Source organism: Pungitius pungitius, chromosome 20, assembly GCF_949316345.1.
Source record: "Pungitius pungitius chromosome 20, fPunPun2.1, whole genome shotgun sequence".
Classification (NCBI taxonomy): domain Eukaryota; kingdom Metazoa; phylum Chordata; class Actinopteri; order Perciformes; family Gasterosteidae; genus Pungitius; species Pungitius pungitius.
In genome coordinates, this window is record NC_084919.1 from 14406663 (window position 1) to 14429592 (window position 22930).

General features: G+C 45.6%; 1 protein-coding gene across 3 annotated transcripts; it reads left to right on the forward strand.

The window, feature by feature from the left end:
• The first annotated feature begins 516 nt into the window (after nt 1-516).
• On the forward strand, nt 517-22629 carry fam49a (family with sequence similarity 49 member A). Of its 3 annotated transcripts, none has more exons than XM_037449593.2 (12): nt 517-673; nt 13631-13682; nt 17423-17502; nt 18546-18667; nt 18877-18982; nt 19062-19198; nt 19274-19351; nt 19557-19673; nt 19807-19886; nt 20098-20224; nt 20319-20389; nt 21890-22629. In XM_037449593.2, the coding sequence occupies exons 3-12, from the start codon at nt 17430-17432 to the stop codon at nt 21951-21953; spliced, it is 975 nt and encodes a 324-aa protein (XP_037305490.1). In that variant the 5' UTR covers nt 517-673; nt 13631-13682; nt 17423-17429; the 3' UTR covers nt 21954-22629. The 3 variants fall into 3 exon arrangements, with proteins under 3 accessions (XP_037305490.1, XP_037305492.1, XP_037305491.1); XM_037449595.2 differs by lacking the exon at nt 17423-17502 and adding an exon at nt 17065-17144 and having other exon boundaries at nt 518-673; XM_037449594.2 differs by lacking the exons at nt 517-673; nt 13631-13682 and adding an exon at nt 17065-17144.
• Nucleotides 22630-22930: the final 301 nt, after the last annotated feature.

Below are 22930 nucleotides of genomic sequence, written 5' to 3' on the forward strand. Positions count from 1 at the left end.
TAATGTTCAAACATGCCTTTGACTTCTGTCAATCCTGAAGCTGACTAACCCAGTATACGAGCAGAGAGTTTACTGAGATGTGCTCCAGTTTGCAATCTTAAACCCTGACCCAGGTATGAATGAATGTTATCAGTTGAGAATAATAGCATTTTGTTGGATAACATGAATAGCTTACTATCATGTACAATTAAGAAAAGAAAATAAAAAAATAAAAAATCCTCACACTTGTAGTATGATTGTCTGTGGAGTGGCAAATTATCTAATAAACTAATCCTTTAAGTGTACAGTATTTCACAAGATCTATATAATGTCATACTGTACATGCTTGATACATGGAACACTAGAAGGGCTAAGTACACTTTTTAAATCTCTTACGGAGATTAAAGCACTGGAATTTCAGTAGATACATTTTGAAGTTGAGGTCGATAAAGTTTGCAACACACTGCAGATGAGAAGTAAGGAAAAGCAGAACAATTCAATCGTGTTGACCAATTACAAATGCGAGTGGGCGGGGCTTGGATGCGGGCTCTCTTCCCTTCATTTGCATGGCGGCACAGGGGTGAACGAGTGTTGTGGTGCGTCGCTGCTGGGGACAGAGAGCTGCCAAGGTCGGTGAAAGTACATCTGAGACCAACGTTACATCCTCAGAGGTACCACCCCAAGAGACAAACAGGTACGGATCCGTGTTAAACCAACTTTTCCTCGTGCTTCGTGGCTGAGGTGGACTTCCTTCCCTTGGTGTTGTGCCAGGTTGTGTGTCCCCGTCAGTTCGGAGACTGTCAGACGCGCTCGCACGCGACCAGATGCCGGTGGACGACGTGCTAGCGTTGCTAGCTAGCATTAGCAGCCCCGGGGCGCTGGAATAAGTTATGTGGTGGAATTCAGCGTTGTGCGAGCGTGTGGAGACTTTAATGCAGCACTGCTTGTCCCGCCTTTAGCCTCTGCGACCGTTTCCGTGGGGACGTGTTCTTCCCCGGCTCGGTGGGCGCGTTGCCCCCAGCTAGCACTGGCTAGCGAGCGGACCTAGCTGCTCGGGTAGCGGCACACTTGGAGCCACGAGTTTCTTCCGTTTTCACTTTAACGAATTATTTGATTATGACTTCGGCCCACGATCGCTTGAATGAATGGATTCTGGTGGTGGGTCAAATACTGTGAGACCTCGCTTTGCGTCACGTTATAACCATTTAACAACTATTTCCATCCGCTATCAAGGTTTCAAAGAGCTCTGTAGACCAATATCAGGGTGAAGATTGACACCGACGTGCTTAAAAACCTGATATTTTATTTCAGTCCAGTCAATGTTTTGGTCTCAGTTGTAAACGAACCACAGCAGCAGCTGTTTTTCTCTTTTCTTGACATGAGTCAGTGTGATTTCTCCCCCCCCCCCATGGGATATTGTTGGAGAAGATACGTCATTCAATCAGCAATCAGCAGTAGCAGCAATACGTCCTTGTCCATGGTTCATTCGGTTCAGCACTGTGCGTCACTGCAGTGCTGAGGTGTGTAACGTTGTGAAGGGATACAGCTACATGGTTGGTATTGACTTTCAGAACTCAGTCATGACTAAGGATTCTCTCCAAACGGTGTCCACGTGGGTCCAATGAGCATAAAGCCAATGTGTTGGAACCAGTTAGCTGACCAATGGAAGGGACTCCCAGTTAGGAACATACTGGTTGCCAGCTTGAGATACCAAATGTTTGCTTCTGAGGAATGTGTTCGCGATGCACTGAAATGGCCCTCTTTTGTTAACAGAGAACATACAGCAACAGCTGCAGTGTGTGTGTGTGTGTGTGTGTGCCCGCCCATGTGTGTGTTTTGTCGGTCTGCATGCCAGCCCCGGATTGCAGCATTTCTGGAATGCTGCTTGAATTATTGTGACTTGATCATATAGAACACATGCGGGAGTGAATGAACCGGATCTCTCTGTGGTGCCTGTTGGCTAGCTGAGTGCCATAGTATTCCCTCAAACCCCGTGGAGGCAGGTTAGGGCACGTGGAGCTTTATGAAGTTTGGAGCATCCCGATGACGTTCTAGCAGACGGGCCATGGCAATGAATACTGTACTCGCCTGATCATCCTTTACAGGTTTGCGGCTAATATACATCCAACTAATGAGTTCATGTCGGGTCGTGCGTGGCTGTGTGAACCATGCAAAGGGCACGTCTTGTAGTTTGGCAAACAGGATATGGCCTCACACCCTCTCAAACGCTGGCCTTTTTTCACCTTGTGGTTTTCAACCTGTCATTGCACTGCAGGTTGCTTGAGACAAGCACAGGATATTTGTGGTGCAGTGCAAGAAGATGGTTGTTTGAATCGCAATAAGGCACGTGCATAAAGATGTAGTGCTTCACCACTGCAACCTCCACACTAATCAAATGGAACCAAAATATATATTGCTGTCATACCTAAAACAAACTACGCATGAATGCATTTACAGAATCACAGTCAATGACAGCCAGAATCCACTCGTAACACTGTTAGCACGCTGGCTTTAATGCCACCCTGTGGTGAGTGAAACAGGCGATAGTCATATTCCAAAGAGGTATCCAGCTGCTGTCTCACAGCCCGCATAAAGGTTCATACTTTCACACTCCAATAGCTTGCGGCAGCAGTTTTAGGTTTGTTGGAGTCCAACTATGAATCACAAGTTGTTTTGTGACACAGTGAGAATTTCCAGAGGATTTCCTTCCAGCACCACTGCACACTGGGCCGAGCCTAATATCTGATTTTGAGGTTTTGGCTGAACCAGCAGTGTGAATCCGTCGTGTATCATTACTTCCCTTTGTTGCCAGCTGAGGTTAAATTGCAGTGCGGCTCGGGCACATTCGATCTCACATGTGTTCGTGTGTCTCACATTCTTCCAGTAGTTGTGTATGAACGTGGCGGCGCAAAGACTTTCTTGGAGCGGAGGGGGACATTTGTCAATGGTAGGGGAAACACTGCAGGGCGTCCACGGGCTGTCCATTTTAATCGCTATCAATAAAAGGACATTTCACAGCAATCAAAGGGTGGTTGAATGAATTTATCAGTTGTTCTCAGCGTGCTGGCTGACTGTTATGACCTAATGGGACATTTCAATACTAAACCTTCTTTTTCCAAAGGAGGCCGATGACTCAGGGCTATCATTCTAGCTGTAATCGAGCACCCACTTCGACAAGGAGCCTTTTCAGTCCCACAATTTGCCAAGCAAGATTATTAAATGTCAGCTGTTAGAACAGCTTATCTCTAAAAGGCTTAAAGTGTATTAAGACGTAAGCTTCTGGCATTCAATGTTCACCAGGAAAAACGGCCATTATTTGTATTCAATAATGGCCTCCTGTTTTTATTAGAGGAAATTGGTTGTGTAGTCAACCGTGTGGTGTCACAGTTAAACACCTCGCCAGTCTCTGTCGGCGCCGAGTTCCTGTTTTACTCCAGAGGGGGGGGGGGGGGGAGTTATGTATGACCCCGTGCACACCCTGCTCACGTTCACTTTTCCCACTGGCATCCTGTCAGAGGTGTGTGCGTGTGTGTGTGTGTGTGTGTGTGTGTGTGTGCGCGTTGTCTGGCTGGCTACTACTGTCCTGTTCACTTCATTTCCTCTTAAGGGTTCCAGCCCTGTTCTTACTAGGCTGTCTTTGATTTGTTGTAATCTTGGCTCTTGTAATATATATGTATTTGTCTAATAATGCCTTCTTTGCTCTGGTTTATTCATGCACCTTCTAGGCCCCGGGGACATTGGAAAGCATTTAAAACGTGGTTCAGTTCTAGAACTACAAGAGTGATCTTGGTTATCATATATCTATGCTACAGAGCTAGCTGCCATCTACCAAACGCTAAATGTTCTCACACTTGTGCTCACTCTTTACGGTTTATGAAGTGAAATTGAAACCTTAAAGCCACTTCCCATTATTCAAGGATGAACTTTTGTGATCCATATATCCATCACAAAGACCACTAGGGCAGAAATGTTCACCTGTACTATTTAGATACATTTTGAGATAATAATGACATTGATCGACCTTTGGAGCATTAAGCATCTAGAAGTGACTAACTGGACTCATTTTAAATTCATCAATCTGCTGAAAGCAGAGAGTAAAATGAAGATGCTAATGAAATGAAGAACGCTGTGGTGCTGCAAACTGTTGTTAAGCGTAGCTATGATGCGGCAAGACGCGTTTCTTGTTTATAACTGGGTTGATCTCGAGCTCCATGTTTTGAGCCCAATATTTAACCTTGACAGGGACCAGAGAGCTGGCTGTGCTCCCACGCCACCTGTTGTTTTTCCTCTGCTCTGCCCGGCTTTTCTTTCTGGTGCAGTTCAGCTGCACCAGCAGCAACCCTCAGATTTACAGCTGTTTGTTGTTCATAACAAGAGCAGAACTATTGGGATGTTGAGGACACTCGTCTGGCTTTAGCGAGGACGCCAAAGCAACAGAACAAACCGGGCTGGCTACTGACTGCAAAGCTAAACTCTGACCCTGCAGCCTGTGTGTTGGCATTGGGATGATTAATCAGGAATCCTAATCCTGATGCTGATTCCTGGACCTGAAAGCTTGCCTCGTTCACCTGAAGGTGCAAAAGGTGCTCCGAGAAAACTAGAAAGGAGGCCCTTGCAGGCTGCAGCACTGACTGAGCCAACCCACTTGACCTTGGTGCCGGTCAGACTCGTCTGATGACAGAAACCAAATGCAGGACCCGTAAAGGTATCGTCTACTAGACCAATGTAAAGTGATTAGCACTGATCGCTTTTATCCAAGCCTGCCCTCCATAAATAGGTTAACTTTCACCTTAAGGGACACCCTCATGCTCCTCTCTGTGTTGGTATTGTTTGAACCAAAGTATCAGGGTGCCTCCACACCTGTTGCTGGCTTCATCTAGTCCAGACAAAGGGGTTCAATTAAGTGTTGTTGCACTGTGTTCACACGGACTACTTCCAAACCAAGAGGAGTAGCTGTGCAGTTATTCAGACGGACTGACGCTACTTGTGAAATAGACCCGTTTGGCTGTTGTCAAATTGCAGGGAAATCAAATTCCAGCAGCTGACAGATGTTGCTGCAGCTGTTTCTGGTGTGTGTATCTATGGTCTATGGTGCCTTTGAGAGCTTGTGAAGATTACAGTATTAGTATTATTAAACTGCAAATGGACCATATGATTGACAGGTAAAAATGGCTGCAAAGCCTTTGGGGACAGTACCATGTTGAAAGAGATCCACTACAACCAAGCTGAAGTCAAAGCCGCAAAGTGCTACCTTTTTAACTGCACACTTTCTCACTATATGTATAATACTTATTATTATTATTATTATTATTCTTTTTGAAAGCGACCGGAAGGCTCATTTCCAAAAATGGGAATTTGTTTGAGACTGCTTTATTATTATTATTATTATTATTATTATTATTATTATTATAGGATTCTGTTTTTTACAGCGACACAAACAAATTGAAGCACACCGGTTCTGTGATTGGTGCCCATTAGTAATTGTGTTTTTTCTCCTGTAGTGTGCATTTTGCAGGGTTCCGGTAGCTTCTGTGGGCCTCGCCTGGCTGCCTGTACCCAGTTAGTGGTGGACAGCGCTTGATGCTCACACAAACACTTGCCAACACTGGTTTCACACAAGACTCTGGGCCCACGCAGACATGGTGGCCTTTGTATGTGCAGCACTACGGACGCGCATGGCTCGGCAGAACAGAAGTGGCATTGAGCAGAGGCGTAGGAGGAATTCCTCCACCTGCGGTCCCACTCTACGGAGCCGTGGCTGCCATCAACAAGACCGCCACTCTGCCTCCTCCTCCTTCTCAAATACCAAACGCCCTCTTTAACTTTCCTACATCCATTTTGCCTTTATTTCTTTTCCTCTTGTATTGTTCTCGGCTGTCGGCCATCCCGCCCTCTCTTTCCCAGCATGGGCAGAGGCTCTCTGAGTTGTTTACTACGTCCCCCTGACCCCTCCCCTTGTCATTATCAGCAGTCTCTCGCTCTCCCTCCCTCCACCAGAGGCCAGATGTGGCTCAGGGATAGTGGGGAGTCTGTAAATGAGCAAGTGTAAAACTCTGCAGCAGGCCCAGCTGACGGGCCCAGAGGGCCCCCGGGGGCCAGCAGCTGGACGGACTGGACTCAGTGCTGTGTGACTGCTCTGCTCCGGGTTCAGCATTTCAGAGAGCAGCTACTTAGAAATGAGCTGTGCTTGATGAAGAGTTCTTCAGTGTGTGTGTGTGTGTGTGTGTTGGTCGCTAAGAGAGCGGCAAGTGGAGCAGAACAGTCGCCCCCTGTGCTGCTGTGTGAAGTGCACTGTAAGAGGGAAGGATAAAGCGCGCCAACGATGCCACACAGGGGAGCAAGGCGGCCATTGTGGTGGTGTGCAGGGCTCCCCTTCTCCACCCAGCCTCCCAACCACGGGCTCCTCCAACCTCCCCTGGAGCAGAGCTCAACCCCACCCAACACACACATACATACACACTCACACACACACACACACTCTGCTGACCCATTTGCTCCAGCGAGGGAGCCTGAGGGAGAAGCCGCTCTCCTAACCCCATTTGGAGGCCTGTTTTCCTGGGCCGTCCAAATGGCACATGGGTTTTAAAAATGGAGGCAAAAGGCCGAGGCCGATGTTGTTTTCTTTGAAAGCGGCTGCCTGGTGTGGTTGAATGTTTGTTTTAAAGCCGCCTGCAGTGTTTTGGCTTAACGTGAGCAGAGCTTGACCATATGCCACATGGTGATCTCTCCAAAGTGGGCACACATCCCTAGCATGCGTTTTCCCAAATAATGGAACCCATAGTTCTACATAGTCGGCTGTAATTGGTATTGTCACCACAGTTTATTCAAATTCAGCGTATTGTAAAAGCGCCAATAGCCAGCCCTGCAGTATCTTGCCAATATTGATGTTGAGATAGAATGAGATTATTCTTTCTTAGTTCGGCAGCCGGGAAATTCATAGGATAACAGCAGCAGAGCTGACATGTTAGACAAAACCAGTTTAAAAATGTAAATAAGCAGTGATAAAAAACAAGAATCCACAACAACTTCATTTAAATATAATGTAAAAAGACAGATATTATATACAGGCTGTGCAATAACTGTTATAATAGTGTTTTTATTAGGGCTGTAAAAATGAATAATCTAGTATAGTAGTCTATGCAATTAATGTGGCCGAGAATAATGCGATAAAATATTTGAACGCAACTTTGTTTACTTCCAGTCTTCCAGAGTGCCGGAAGTAAACATGGTGGTCCCGGGAAACGGCCCTGCAGACGCTGCAGACAGAAAAGAACGAGACAGATAGAAGACGGAGGGACCTTTTTGCATTGGAAGTAAAACACAGCTGATTGGTGCAGCTTTGTGTCAAACAGAAGGGGGACGAGTGGCAATCGGACCACTTTTATGCACTGCTAGGCTCAGCTAGCTGCTAGGCTACTTCCAACTCAACATCTACCCTCCGTGTTACACGGTCTGAGGAGGACTGTGTCCCTAAAAGACAGAGGTTTGATAACGTCCTGCTAAATGTGGGGACATTATTGGCACTTGAAACACAATCAAATGATGGAGAGTTGAGAGCAAAGTGCACGAGGACAGCAGAAAGAGTGGCTAGTTCAACATGTTCCACCCGGATCATGTGTGTGTTTGTAATACAATTAAACAACAATTCTTTCTAAATATTACTCATTTCTTGTAAGATTTAGTTTTTATTAAAAGAATAACAAACTTAATCGCAATTAAAGAATTTCAAAATGTGCAATTAAGATATATTTCATTAAATCATTTCTATAAACTGACCCATTGCACATTAGGTTTATTAACTAAATATATATCATTTCTCAGCTGTTTGCAATTAAAATGTGACACAAGAACTGTAGTTGATTTTTGATCCCTATTCAACTCCTGTGTAGACATTCAATGGCCACTTTAATTTGAGAGTGTTGATGCTCACGAACAAGACCAAGTACCTGGTGACAGCAGCAGGGTCTGCAGCCTCTAGTTACACAATCGGTTTGTTCCTGCCACTCATTTTCCTAGAGGTTCCCAAACACAAGTTATTTTGGGTCGTTGGTGTTGATCTTGGTTTCCTTTGGTTTATACAAAGTCCCGCCCAGAGGAAAAGGGTTGACTTTGGAGTACACGGACATTTTAGGCCGAGAGGAGCTTCACCCTAATCACACGTGCAGTGACCGATTGGGATGAGCCTTTAAACTATTATTAAGCTTTGAATGTTTACTGTAAAGGATTGCCCTTCTGTGCCAAGTGATCACAGTGACTCGCTCCTCCTGACCGTCAATCAGAGGCACCAACCTGGAAAAGACTTTTAGACGTCCTGTTTTTAATAATCAATTCATCTTTTTATTGTCGACCGTGAGAAGACAGTGGGCTCGACAGCCCGGCAACGTGCCGCACACAAAACAAGGGAACCAAGATACAGGAGAGGAAGTGGACGCGCCCCATTTGTCCTTAATGACCTGAGTGGGCATCAACGTTTTATGTCTCTGTAGGTTCACCCCGGCCCATAATCAATGTATCTCGATTTGCATCAGAATATGCTTAAAACTGTTAAAATGGTACAGAAACATACAGCAATCACTTTATCTTCCATTTTGTTAAACTTTTGTATTAAACATGCTTTTGTAAAAACACTCGTACAAGGTGATCATAAACCATCATGTGACGCTCGGCATGAAAAAAGGCTGGATGATAAAATGCAGTCAGACGCCGTTTCTTACACAATAATTTATTCACTTTATAAGCTGTGGTGTTTTCTTTAATATTATTCTCAGACATGGGCAAATAGAATTCCTTTCCATCCTCCTTGTCCGCCAATAACAGACCTCAGGTCAGTCAGGACACTACCTCCTCTGCTTTGTGCCTGTCTCAAGGGTGTTTGACCCACAGCGGGACGCACATGCATCCGTATGGAGTCGAGTTCAGTCTCAATAATCGCAAATACACACAATTCACAAATATATTCAATTTACAAACGCACAAAGAAGGATCTACAGTTGCATTATAATGCACACAACACAGCAGTGTTGAGCAAATAGGATTAAAAAATAGGATTACTAGTCAGTCTACTAGTTATGGGCAGGGCCTGACCACACGCTCTTAATGCACTTGTCCGAAAGAAATAAAATGTACAGTGTTGATTTTATTTCCCATTTTTAGGGCGCATTAGGAGTTTAAAGGCTGTATTGTAGGCTGCTTAGAGCTCACTAAGTCCGTGTGAATATGCCTCAATCAGACTGGCACAATGTTTCTCCACATGAGAACAAGTCAGCCAGCCAACCTTCTCCTCGTCTTTGAACAGTTTCTGTCGAGCTTCTGCTGGATGCTTTGGGTTTTTTCTTGCTGGAAAATCCATCTTCTCCCAAATCCTAGTTCACTTGCAGATGATCCCCCTTTTATTTGATGAAATCTTTCTGCATTCATGTTCCCCTCTACCTAGTTCCATACGGCTTCCATGTCTTGATGATGGATTTAGCTGAACTCTGTGGGATGTGCAGTGAGTTGGAAATCTTTTTGTAGCTCTCCTTTTAGATGATCTTTTCTCTGAGATGCTTGAGGTGTTCTTTTGTCTTCATGTTGTCATTGTATCATGACTACTGATGAACCAGAGACTGGTTTATACCACCATTACACACACAAAGCTCCACCTGCATGAGAAAGAAGTGTTTCTCTTGAGGGCGAGAAGGCCGACACATTTCCAGTTCACCTCAGCATCCGTTGTGAATTAAAGGTTTGAGTTGTAGTCTTTCCTGTTTCTCATTTGTTCTTTTAAGGCTTCAATCTCACAGGAGTGTAGAAGGATTTTGATATCCTCAGTGAAGGGGGTCTCCTGCAATCATACAGCACTGTCAAAAGAATGAATCTTATTGGTAAGCTGTTCATCCCCCAACCCAGAGCTCACTGGGGGCTCTGACTCTGTTATCCATTCATCGGCTGTTGCTGTGCAGAATGGCAGAAATATACTGTGGAGTTGTCACATTGGAGAGTTGTGCATTATTTTACTCACAGGAGGGCGGCGGTCTTCCAGCCCATTGAACCTCCATTGAGTGGTAACCCTTGTTTGAACCCTGGAGGGGGTCTGCAGGAGCCAGATGTGTGTCACTTCCATTCGTCACATTCAACCTACAGTGGAGGACTTTTACCATCTGAGATGTATGTAGTCTGTGGCTTTTGATAATCATCAGTAGGACATCTGGAGCAGTCCAGGGAATGATTTTGCCGCAACACAGCCTTTAAAACCTGGAATGCCATAGAATAATGGACAGCACAACATCTCATAGCACAATATGTATATTATATTGTTAAATTGCCCAGCCCTTGTGTCATGGAGGCATACGCTCACAGATTTGCACCCCCCCGTTTTCTAGTGGTGCAGATGATGCTCATCCATGTAAATAATTGAATCCGGGTTGAGTCCTGGATATCTGTCACGCTATCCTGTGTTTGTGCCGAGGTCTCCCGTCTGCAGCTGTAAGGAGGACGTATCGGAGCACTAGCGGCTACTCAGGATCACACCGACGTGGACGCCGCCATCTACTGGGCCCTGAATTAGGAGGATGTTGTCAAAATACAAAACAATACAGAGTACTTTACCATTCTTTTATGCATGGCATATGCGACTAAGTAATAGGTGCTTATGACAGTAGTAGTACTACACACTGGCTGAATGAATTCACAGTGCAATGTGAATAGCAGCATTTTGTATTTAGCCTTAAACTGGATTGTCATAAAATGGGCGCAGTGAGGTGGACGTTCTCTTCAACTACATTAACACGGGATCTTTCACCTGATCTGCTCGCTCTAACATCTACAATAATTGTATCCACTGAGGGAAAATGTCTACCCATGGTCTTAAACCGTTTAGTACATCTATTTTTGAAGCTATGAGTTGTGCTGTGTAGGGGAAAAAATAAAGTAAACTATCAGTTTTACCTGATGGTGGATGAAGATTAGAGAGTGCTAGTACAGAGAACAAAGGCAATGTGTCATGAGCTCAAACACAGATGTGGTCCTCACTTCACCAAAAGGTCTTGCTTCCTGTCTACGGGATGCTTCTCTTATTTGCAGCCCACGTTAATCTAAATTACAGCTCATTTGGATTACGGAAACCTAAATGTGGCTTGAACAAAACAAGTGTGTCACGGGCTGTTCCTGCAGGTGCTGACTGCAATAGAAAGACTTTAGTTGGGCTTTATGCATCTAAAAGTGTGTTTGAGTCCCTTCTGCTGTCCCTCTGCTTGTTCCTCACCATCACCGACGACCCGATGGCTCTGCACTCAAGGGCGCTGTTGGTGATTTTCAAAGGCACCTTCATAGTTGTGTGAATTACATATCCTGTTCAGTGGTTTCACATAACATGGAAACCAAATGGAGAGTTAAATGACCTGGAAAACATTTCCAACATTGTCTTTGCTGAGAAAGAACCACTAAGTTTTGGTCAGGATCGTATCAACATTCACATGCTACGTATGTTACAAACAGGAGTATGTTTTTGTGATTGGTGCAGTATCACGAGACAAATAGAATAAAAAGATAAAATATCCAAACTAGCAAAAAAGAAAGGTGGGGTTACTGGAGGAGGTCTTGAAGCAGGCATGAAATGCTGCCTTTACATCAGCACCATCCCCTGGTACAGCAGCTCATAGGATGCACATTAGCACGAGGAGAGCACATAACGCATCAAATATGTTGTTTCGGCTTTAAGATGAGCAAACATTTGATCTGTTTGACAACTTATCATTAGATGATGTGATCTGGTCTTTGTGACGAGTCCTCGGCGGTGTAAACCCTCAGTGCATGGTCCATGGAACGCAGTGCATTCTGGGATATGGTGTGTGATCATGGCTACAGGCTGTTGGAGGAGGACATTTGCTGGGTGCTGTCATGTACACGTAGTCTCCTACTTCTGTTCTACTTGAGTCATTGTACTTCTAATCCACAATCTGCATCCTTTACTGGCCAAATATTTGGTATGAAGGTGCAGAAAATATACTTATCTATATAAAAACTGTAGCTGGTTGTTTTTAATAAGTTATAGAAAATAGATAATCCTAGACATTACAACAGCAAAACTCTAATGAAGAACATAACAAATACACTGGAATGTGTAGGCAGTCATTGAGGTCAATTCATCTCAGAACAATGCAGACCTTCTGTCCTCCCATATTAATAGAATTCATTAAATGAATATAAATCTCAACGAGTTAAAGTGAAAAATGGGTCATGATCAGCCCCCTGCCGGTAAAGGGCCTTGACTGCAGCGTAATACGTGACGCATATATTACCTCACAAAACGTTAAAACATGATTTGTTTTCAGCGAAACAGTCAAGAGGTTAAGAGGTGTTCCTATTGTGTAAAATAGGAATGACCGTTCATTGTTGCAGCCTAAGCGGGGTGCCGACCCTTGACCCCTTCCCTTTAGGACGATCACAAGCTTCTTTATATTAGCTTTTGTTTGGCTTCGAGTCAGGCGTCCAACAACAGGTGTGAAAGGATCTTTCATCACACACCTTCCCTTTTTTTGTAAAGGGTAAAGTGTGTGTGTCCCCTGCAATGTTTTTTCTCTGATTCTCTCCCAATGATGTGCTTGCCTTGTCCCTCTCGACTTGTTTCTGGCCGTGCGCAGCGACTTACACACTACAATCTCAACAGTGGATGGTTCAGTAGAAATCTACCTTAGAGCAGCTGTATTGTTCACAAGAGCCCCGTGCTGTTATTACTATTATTCTATCATGTGTTTCATTCCTGCGGGTCTCTGGAAAATTCCTTTCTGGTTTTTGACGTTTCCTGAAAAACATGTTTGTTTGTTCGGAGTGTGCATGCATAACTTAGTGACTGCCTCCTGCTGGGTAGCACTTTGGCTGACTTCTTTAATGTCAGGTAGTCTGCAAGTTTGTAATTAACCTCCCCGTCAGAACGCTGGATTTCATACACATATTAGAAGAGTCATTCAGCAGATGAGTTGTTTGTCTTGCTGACACAGGGACACAACCCCCCCCCTCCCCAAACAATCAGTCATGTGTTACTGAAAGAGGAAGCAAAAGAAGGGAAAGCGAGTTTCCGTGCAGAGAAAGGGAGAAGTTGGATGTGTGATGGTGAAGTCTGTGCGGTCCACATGGTGTTTTTGCATGTGTGGTACAGAAGGGACACGTGACAGTGGACCTAGCACGATGCCGAGGTGAGCGCTCATGTTCCAGACGGCAGGAAGTTGAGGGCCTAGTTTCCCGTGGGGCCTCCTACCTACTCATTGTAGATCACCTCGGCCGCTACGTCCAATGATAAAGTAACAGTTGAGCTCATGGAGGTTTCCCAGGAGATGCAAATGAATGAATGTATTGTGGCCCCTAATGTCTGCCACATGTCCTGTGATTTGCATCTGTTCATAATAATCTCATTAATATTGCATCTACCCTTGAAACACTGCTCATTCTTCTGTTGCTACCTCTAATCCTCCAGTGAACACACAGCAGACATGATTCGCATGTAATGGTCCATGTCACTGTAATCATTTGGTGTGTGTGCTTGCTGGATGCACGTGTGAAGAGGAAAGAGAAAGTGGGTTGATGTGGAAAGTCGATACTGTATACCTGTTTCTAGAACTATTTATTTTGGCTCAGTCCAAACTGATTTAACACCAATTCTTTCCCCTTGTTTCAGTGAAGAGAAAGTGGATGATATAGACGGCAACCTGAGCTCTCCACCAGAGAAGGTGACACACCCCCACACACACACACTATGCAAAGCGTTTGTTGGGCCAGTGTAGTCATGTTGGAGTGAGAGCACCTAGTCCCAGTGCTGTGGTTTACACGATGGGGATCAGCCTGGACTCGTCGCCTTGGATGGAAACGTTCTCCCTGATCTGTTTGTACTCAACGCTGTTGAAGTTAGACAAAAGTTAAAAACATAGATGTAGATAGATAAAGCATAAATGTGTCTGCACCTTTGTTTTAAATGTCAAAGTGAAACAATGGTGCGTTTTGTTTCATGAACACTGCTGATGCCTCCCAATGAATGGTTCAAATAACCACTGGAACAGATATCTGATGAACAAATACCAGGGTGAAAGCTTCCTTCTTTGTTCTTATGAGGACCCGTTCACAAAACCATCAGCAAACAGGAGAAATCATGAATGACTTTCATGACAAATGGTTCATACTGATTTAAAAAAAATGCTGTATCATTTGATAACTGTGTTTCTCCAACTTTGTGTCCCATGCTGCATATGATGGACACATATCAGCCCCTGCTGTAATGCTGAATGAATTCAACACAGGGGAACTGTTTGATACCAGAGAGGTTAAGGAGGACGCTTTGTGGCACTGCAGGGATGCTACATGGAGGCCAACAAGTTGACTGACAGGGCGGGACGAGGTCACATGGGTGATGTGACACCCTTTGGTCAACTGGGAGCCGTTTGAACTGGAACGGATTCGGTCCTTCTTTTGGTCCAAGGACGTTGTTCTCTGTGAGGAGGAACACATCAGGGCCTTCTTGTGAATAAGGCTTCAAAGAGGAAGACGGGTTTTGCCCATGTAGCACGTTCTTCACTAAAACATCTCCATCCCCCCCCCCGTCCATCGCATGCACGTCACCATGGTGGATGCTGGTAAACACGCTGCTAGGAGGAAAGCCAAAGTTCCCACGCTTCCATTTAGTGAAAGAGGAAGTGAGCAGGCAAGGAAATTCCCCGAGCACTTAACCGTTCGGTGCGACTTGATTGAAGACAGGCTGGAGTCATGTGATCGAGCAAATGATCCTTCTGGGCACAGCTCTTCCACGTACAGGTTCCATGCATCACTGCTAGAACATTCCATTCAACAGCATCCATTGGGTGTGCGCTCACTCATGTTCTCGCTTTTCCTGTTGACTCAGTGTCTGAAAGTCCCTGACAGAATTAATTAACTAATTAATGATACATCCATGTCTCCTTACCTGTGTGCAACCAGGGTCCTTCGGGGGGCCGTGGACCCGGGTCAATGTCACCTGACCCCCAGGTTGTGGCTTTGAGGCACTCGGTGTGGACTGTGTTCATTCAATCTCACATTAGTGCAAGCTGTGCCGTTATCCTCCAGAAAACCTCGTCTTTCCAGTTGTGTGTAGAAGATGTTTTCACAACAACGTAAATCTATATTTGAGATGAATTATTAGCTGTTTCCCCATAAGCAGGCACGGTATTATTAACCCTAAAAAATAACTTGTTTTATTTCCTTTATTTGAGGAAATAAAACAACATTGACTTGATGAGCCTTATGTGAAATCAAATAACAAACAGACCAACTATCCCTAATAATAAGTTCTCGTTGCTCCCTAATGTTCTTTTGTGCGAGGAGGAGGACGGAATGAGGTCAGCATTTCTTCTTCTACTGTACATTTCTCTGACAGTACGTCATGTACGTGTGTATATAGAGCTCAGCCGTGTTCCATTTCCTCTTCAGCTGATGAGGAACAAGAAAAGTGGCTGGTGGAGCTGGTTTGTTGAGTGCATCTGTAAGTTTCAGTTTTCTGGGCTGTTGTGTTTACCTGAGGACTTTGTGTACCAGTTTGTGTGACGTCACTTGCACTCCCCAGTGTTCTTAAAGTAACTCACTAGCTGCTCTACTTGTGCTCTGCCACTCTTATGACTCAGTCCCTTAATGAGTTCTCTGGTGCTCTGTAGGGAAAGAAAAAGGAAGGATACCAAAAGGTGTATTTTTGTCATGACGGCATCTCTTTAGAGCTTCACAGTGAGCTTGTTCTTCTCTCTGAAACACCTTCTATCATGAATCAAATGAAGCCCTCAAACGCCTCCTTGTTTCATGTCTGGCTCTTTGGGCCACGTGGGGTACAGAGCCCCTCCCTGCTGAGGTGCTTGGGTAGCTGGTCCCCGAGGGAAGCATAGCCACAGGGGGCGCAGTCTGCAGAGGAACTGGTTGTAGCCGCGGGTCACACTTGATCCACAGAAAGAAGGCCGGGCCGACATGACGTCATTTCAGCACAACTCAAAGGAAGGTGAACCAGCACTGCCCCCTTCTGGTGCAACCTTGTATTTCAGCCCCAGATTCAGGTCATTATCAACACCATGAGACAGATGTCTGTTACCGTGGGAACTGTGTTACCACGGCGGCTCGTCTGCATGCATACATGAGCGGTGGTGGAGGAATGAAGGGCTGAATTAATTCTGCGGCTTGCCCGCGGCTCAGAGGGTGCAGTGTGATTATCATGTGCACGCTGCAGCACACAGTCTCTTTTGTTCCTTCTCCACACACTGTGGAGATGAGACCCTTATAGCTTCTTCATACACGCCGATCGGGCCCCTCCGTGCTTTAGTAGGCTCTAAACAACTGAAACTCTTAAAGACAAAAGTCCAACGCTATTCCTTTTTTCCTTTCTCAAAGCAAAGACATTTCATCCCGATGCATTCAGGGCCTCATCTTATCCCACGAGGAGCGTACGTCCTGCCGTCATCACACCTCCCAACGGCTGAGGAGGGAGACCTCTCCCTCTCGCACTGCTGACCCACCGTCTGCCTTTTGTGCCAATAGCCGCTTTATGGAGCCTCCCTGCCACTTGGGAGCCCGTCTCTCTGTTTCCACAGGTACAACGGAGCCGGCACCTTGGATCAGAACCTCAAGAGCTTTGTGCAGCGACGTTTGTCGGCCGCTCCACTGACCATGAAACCACTAAATCCTCCTCAGCATGCGTGCTGAGAATGTAAAACACAATCCAATCTGCCTTTGACACCTCCTTGAGCTTCCTCTGCTCACTGACCAGGCGCTCCATGGCATTTCTCTGCCCCGGTGTCTCCTTACAACGTTTCAGGAGCAAAAAGCTCCACACCGGCAGAATGCTTCTTCTGCTTGTGTCTTGTTTTTTGTTGTTGTAGGAAACCTAAAAGCCTCTGAGTAATGAACGACCTTTAACTAGAAGTCTTTTTTTCCACTAGGGACAACCTGTGCAGGGTGTGAGTGCTCTAGGATGACACACACACACACACACACACACACACACACACACACACACACACACACACACACACACACACACACACACACACACACACACATATTAAATGTTCTCCTGCCTTGTTTTTCACTGCTCTATTCTACCACCAGGTTTGCTGGGATGGGTAACCTGCTAAAAGTCCTAACAAGGGATATAGAGAACTATCCACACTTTTTCCTGGACTTTGAAAGTAAGTCTGTTAACGGGAGAGAGAGAGATGGATGGTGGGGTGGGGGGATGACCAGCTTAGCTGTTTCCTTTCTGTCAGCAGGTCTCTGCTCCCGATGACCTCAAAGGAGTCTGCTTCGGCTCCTCTCCCACCCTGTCTGCTCTCACTCGGTCACGACCTCTGACCTCTGATCTGCCGTCTTTGTTCAGTAACTTATTGATGACTTTATAACATCACGTATACTCTCCTTCTTTCCTTCCTTCCTTCCTTCCTTTCCTTGTGATTTTCCTCTCTTGCAGAAGCCAAATGGGGAATCTGTTAAAAGTGCTCACTTGCACAGAGCTCGAGCAGGGGCCAAACTTTTTCCTTGACTTTGAAAGTGAGCACAGTTTCCTGCCCCCCCCCCCCCTTAATTCTCTGAATAGGGTCAGCGTGTATTGAACTGTCAGCCTCTGCATGTATTGTAAGCCATGATTAATCCTGTCACCACGTAATGGAGAAGAATGGAGCTGACCCTTGACCTTTGCCGGCTGCGTTCACTAAGCCGTCTGCATGCATGTCCCTGTATGTGCAACGTTAGTAGGACCTTCTGCGTGCATGTCCCTGTATGTGCACCGTTAGTAGGACCTTCTGCATGCATGTCCCTGTATGTGCACCGTTATTAGGACCTTCTGCATGCATGTCCCTGTATGTGCACCGTTAGTAGGACCTTCTGCATGCATGTCCCTGTATGTGCACCGTTAGTAGGACCTTCTGCATGCATGTCCTACGGTCATCACTGCTGCATTATCATCAGGTCCACTCTCCATTAAGCATTGTTTCCCTTCCTGCTAACCCGTCCAGCAGCTTCATGATGTAAGCCTTAGTTCAGCACATCCCCCACAATGCATCAGTGAATATCAAATTACTTTTCTGCTTCCTAATGCTCACAGAGACACAATAAGTCTGCTCTTTCTAAAACGCACTCTCACAAAGCAGCCACATGGCTCAGTCCCTGTTGTAGCCAGTGGGCGTCATGGGAGACTAATTAGTAGATTTCCTTTTACTGATGTAGTGTTGTTATAGCGGGATGCAGAGAGTTGATCCTGCTGCAGTGGATTCACTTTCATCAACACTTGAGAGCTCATGAAGTTGGGAGATGAAGTGAAACAATACTTTTAGCTTTGACCCAGTTCATCGTGCTAAATAACAATCCGGATCGACGCCTTTTCAAATCATGTTACTGTGTTACGTTTCAGCCTGAAAATGTAAGGTGAATTTAAAATGTTGACTCTTGATGTGAAAAGGCGATGATCATTTCTGAAACGATTGTATTGACTCCTGCAGTAGCTGACTGTTATCCTGCTAGACATGAGTTTCTGTATGAACATGTGTGGTTTTATATATATATATACACACACACTTGCACCTTGTGTGTGTCAGATGCCCAGCCAACGGAAGGAGAGCGTGAGGTGTGGAACCAGGTGAACGCTGTCCTCCAGGACTCTGAGAACATCCTGTTGGGCCTGCAGGCGTACAAAGGAGCCGGCCAGGAGATCAGAGATGTGAGCTTCTTCCTCTTCACTGCACGATACATGCAACTCTACACTCACTACACAGGAGGAGCGCAGAAGGTTCCCTCACAGTACTCGTGGTGCAGGATGTCTGTGATGACATCACACAGATGTCTAGTCGAATTAATGATACAAACTGCTGCATGAGAGAGCGATGCAACCAAAAGGTGTTGATTCTGTTTCTATCGATTTGTTTCCAGGCGATTCAAAACCCCAATGACTTCACGTTGCAGGAGCGGGCCTGGAACGCAGTCTGCCCGCTGGTCATCAAACTCAAGAAGTTCTACAGTTTCTCTCTCCGGCTCGGTACGCTCACTGTGGAGAAACGGGTCACAATCCAAGCTTTGTCACTTTTAAATGAGATGATTATTATTTGTGTGTTCAGAGGAGGCTCTGCAGAGCCTGTTGGAGTGCCTGACATGTCCGCTCTTCACGCCTACTCAGCACCTGGAGAGGGAGCAGGCTCTGGCCAAGCAGTTTGCTGAGATCCTCCACTTCACGCTGCGCTTCGACGAGCTCAAGGTCTGCTGCAAACGCAAAGTACACCTCTCCAGGTGAAGGTGTTCTCGTCGCCGCTTTGACTGTTTCTCTCCTCAGATGAGAATTCCCGCCATCCAGAATGACTTCAGCTACTACAGAAGAACCATCAGTCGGAACCGGATCAACAACATGAATGTGAGTCGTCCACGAGTTGATCGGATCTACACGTGTCTGCTGTGGTCCGTGGTCATTCTCGATTAATGTAACTGTGTATATATAATATAACTGTGTATATAACCTAAACCAGAACACGAAAGCCTCGGCTTCTGGTAAAATCAGATGACCTCCACAAAACCAAGCCTCTTAGACTGACCTGTGTTTGTGGTCTGTGCACCTGCAGCTGGACATTGAGAAGGAAGTGAACAACGAGATGGCCAACAGGATGTCTCTGTTCTACGCAGAAGCCACGCCCATGCTGAAGACTCTCAGCAACGCCACCACCAACTTTGTGACGGAGGTGAGAGTGCTGCCACCGAGTCGCTCACCTTCTATACAGCTTCAGGGGAGACTCAACATCTGCTGTGTTTCCCCTGTCCCCTGTTGCATCCACTGTCAAGTCCAGGAAGACTAAATGACTTCCACATTTGCAGAACAAGAGTCTTCCCCTGGAGAACACGACAGACTGTCTCAGCACCATGGCCAGTGTGTGTAAAGTCATGCTGGAGACGCCGTGAGTCATCATGCCTTCCCTCATCTCCTTCCCTTTCCTCACAGATGGACATTTGTGTTGATTCAGCAGCCGTTGGTTAAATGAGACTAAATGATACTTTGACCTAAAGCATGACAGGTTGAGTCCTGGTGGTTTTTAAGTAAGGAAAGAGATCATGGTAAGGATGGAAATCTTTTCCTGTACAACCCTCTGCTCCTCCTCCTGTGTTCAGGGAATATTCCAGTCGCTTCAGCAGCGAGGACACACTCTTGTTTTGCATGAGGGTCATGGTGGGAGTCATCATTCTTTATGACCACGTCCACCCCAACGGTGCCTTCAACAAGTCCTCAAAGATAGACGTGAGAGGCTGTCACACTCACACACACACACCAGTAGAGGACCCTGCGTAGCATGTATGTGTGCGGTGATGATGCTCTCCTCGTTCCTCCACAGATGAAAGGCTGCATAAAGGTCCTGAAGGACCAGCCAACAGACATCGTAGAAGGCCTCCTGAATGCCCTCAAGTAGGTTCATGCTCACACACGAGATGGAAAGCCTGATTATGTACCTGCAGAGGAAGGAGCAGTCAGTGGGATCATCGTATGTGCACTGTGTACAGAATCACTAAAGTGTGTAAACGGAGTGAGAGGGAATGATGGAACCTGGATGACAGCAAGTCCTGTAGTGCAAGATGGACAAGGAAAGAGCCTTTTAGGGAGGGTGACTTTTATGTTTGTGTAAATGTGCTACTGGCCTTCCCCCATGTTTACCATCAGGACTAGAGTTGGGTATCGTTTGGATTTGAACGATTCCGATTCCTGGTTTCGTTTCCGGTTCCCAGTGATTCTCGATTCCGATTCTTTTAAGAGGCAGGTTCAAAAAAGTTTAAGTTTAAGATATTTTAAATGAGCTAGCTAACCAAGGGTCTTTCTGAAGGAAATAGTCTGACCTTCTCCATCAATGTTAATTCTATGAACTTTTTATTAACTTTACTATGAATTTCCAAAAGGGCTCTTTTCAACTACAATTTAAATATCAAACTATGAACTTGAATATTGTATAAACATTATAAATTCTGAATATATTTTAACAGGGGTACACTTTCCTCCAGAGAGCTTTATTTTTGAAACCTCACAGAAGCACATTTACACGTGAGTGTGTGACACTGCAGGTACTTAAAGGTTACCTTGCTCCCACTGATGGGCCCTAGGAGCCAGACGGGGCACATAGGGGGCCAACTCTCCCAACCTCTAATCAGGGACACTTCCGCTGACAGGGAGGGGGGGGGTGCTAGCACAATCTTTTTCTTTGCAGCGCCAGCCTCACGGCTCATTTTAACAGATAGGACAGCTCCGCTCGGGCCACCCGACAACCCCACACACCCTGGTCTGATGCGTCACAACTTCACAACAACCGGGAGTTTTTTGCGCGTCATTGACTTAGCAGGCTGTGATTGGAAATCGGGACTGAAGGGAAAATTGCCCATAATTCGGGATGTCCCGGATAATACGGGACGGTTGGCAATCCTAGGCACACATTTACTTCCACTCCATGACCTCGGAGGTGCTTAATCATATTTATGTGCACCCTCTTATGCATGAAACAATTTTGCTTTTGAGTTTTCGGTTTGTTTTGAAAAGTGTAACTCTTTGGACCGCCGACGCACGCTATCCATGTTCAATCGCTCTGAACACTTCCGGTGGACGCTTCTTCGTTGGTGTTCAGCGGTTTCTATTTCCGGTCGGCGCCGGCGGACTGAGAATCGAAACTAGGAATCGAAATTTAAACTTTTGAACGATACCGGGTAAATCCCAAAGCTAGTCCTGATTCCAATCGATTCTCGATACCCAACCCTACTCAGGACACTTTGAATTGTTGGTAATTCAGGTCAAGGCCTCCATGGTGCCACATGACCTCTAGAAGCACATCTTCCTTCCTCCATGCCGTCCCATCGTAGCCACACATCACCTTCACATTTAGATATGAGCATATCTCCCCTAACGTACGCCATTGTTTCTCCTCAGATTCACCACGAAACACCTGAACGACGAGTCCACGCCCAAGAACATCCGGACCATGCTCCAGTAGAATCTGCTCTTCTTTTTTTTTTTTTATACGTATGAAGAGGTTCAAAGCTCTGACCTCGAAGAAGATGTATATGTTTACATTATTTAAAAAGACTGGATGTTAATACTGGTGTGTATTTGCATATTCCCTCTGAAATGATCACATGGCCTCTCCTGATCACCGAGCACAGCTGATGGATCCGTCGGCCTCACGTACTCGAGCTTCTTCCTGGATCTTCCCAATCATTTTATGACAATGGAATTAGTTTAGTCTGCAGCTCTTTGTCAAATTCCACGCTGAAATGAATTAGTTTTTGAAAGAGTAACGAAGGATCCTAGCAACCTGTGCTGTGGACATGTGTGCTGCAGTGACGCGCCGATAAGGGATCGATTGGTTTGATGTTTGTTTTCTGTTTTTATAGCCAGCTGTTGCGTTTCTCTGCTTTGTTTTCTTCACACTCCAATCTGCAACTGTGGAAATATATCCACTGTGAAGATGAAAGTGACTTTGCACCCGGTCCGATCCAGTACGTCGCCGGTTGCTTCAACATCGAGGGCTTTTATTTAAGCGTTCCTGTATGTGGCCAAACGGGAACCTTTTAAGTGACTTTTGTATGAAAAATAAAACGCATTTCTCTCAAAGAAAGGCCCCCCCCCAAAAAAAATGTTCCCCCCAATAAATTATATGTACTTCTTAAGTGAACTACTTTTTTCAAATGAAAGCTTTTTTAAATGTTATTTAAAGTTTGGCTTTGTTTCCAGAGGGAAACGTCTCCTCTGGTGAGACCAGTTATATCAAACTGACATTGTTTTAAACCATGTTTCAGTTTTGTTCATCAGACTACTGCTAGAATTGAAGGTTAGAAGGCGTGCGACTGCTTCCCACGGTGCATGATGACCTGTGATCTGAAGACATGGAGACCCAAGTGGCCTTAAACCGCTGCACCAGCTGCCAGGAGCAGGTGGAAGCCTGTGTGCTCGTTGGGTTTTGTCCCTTTA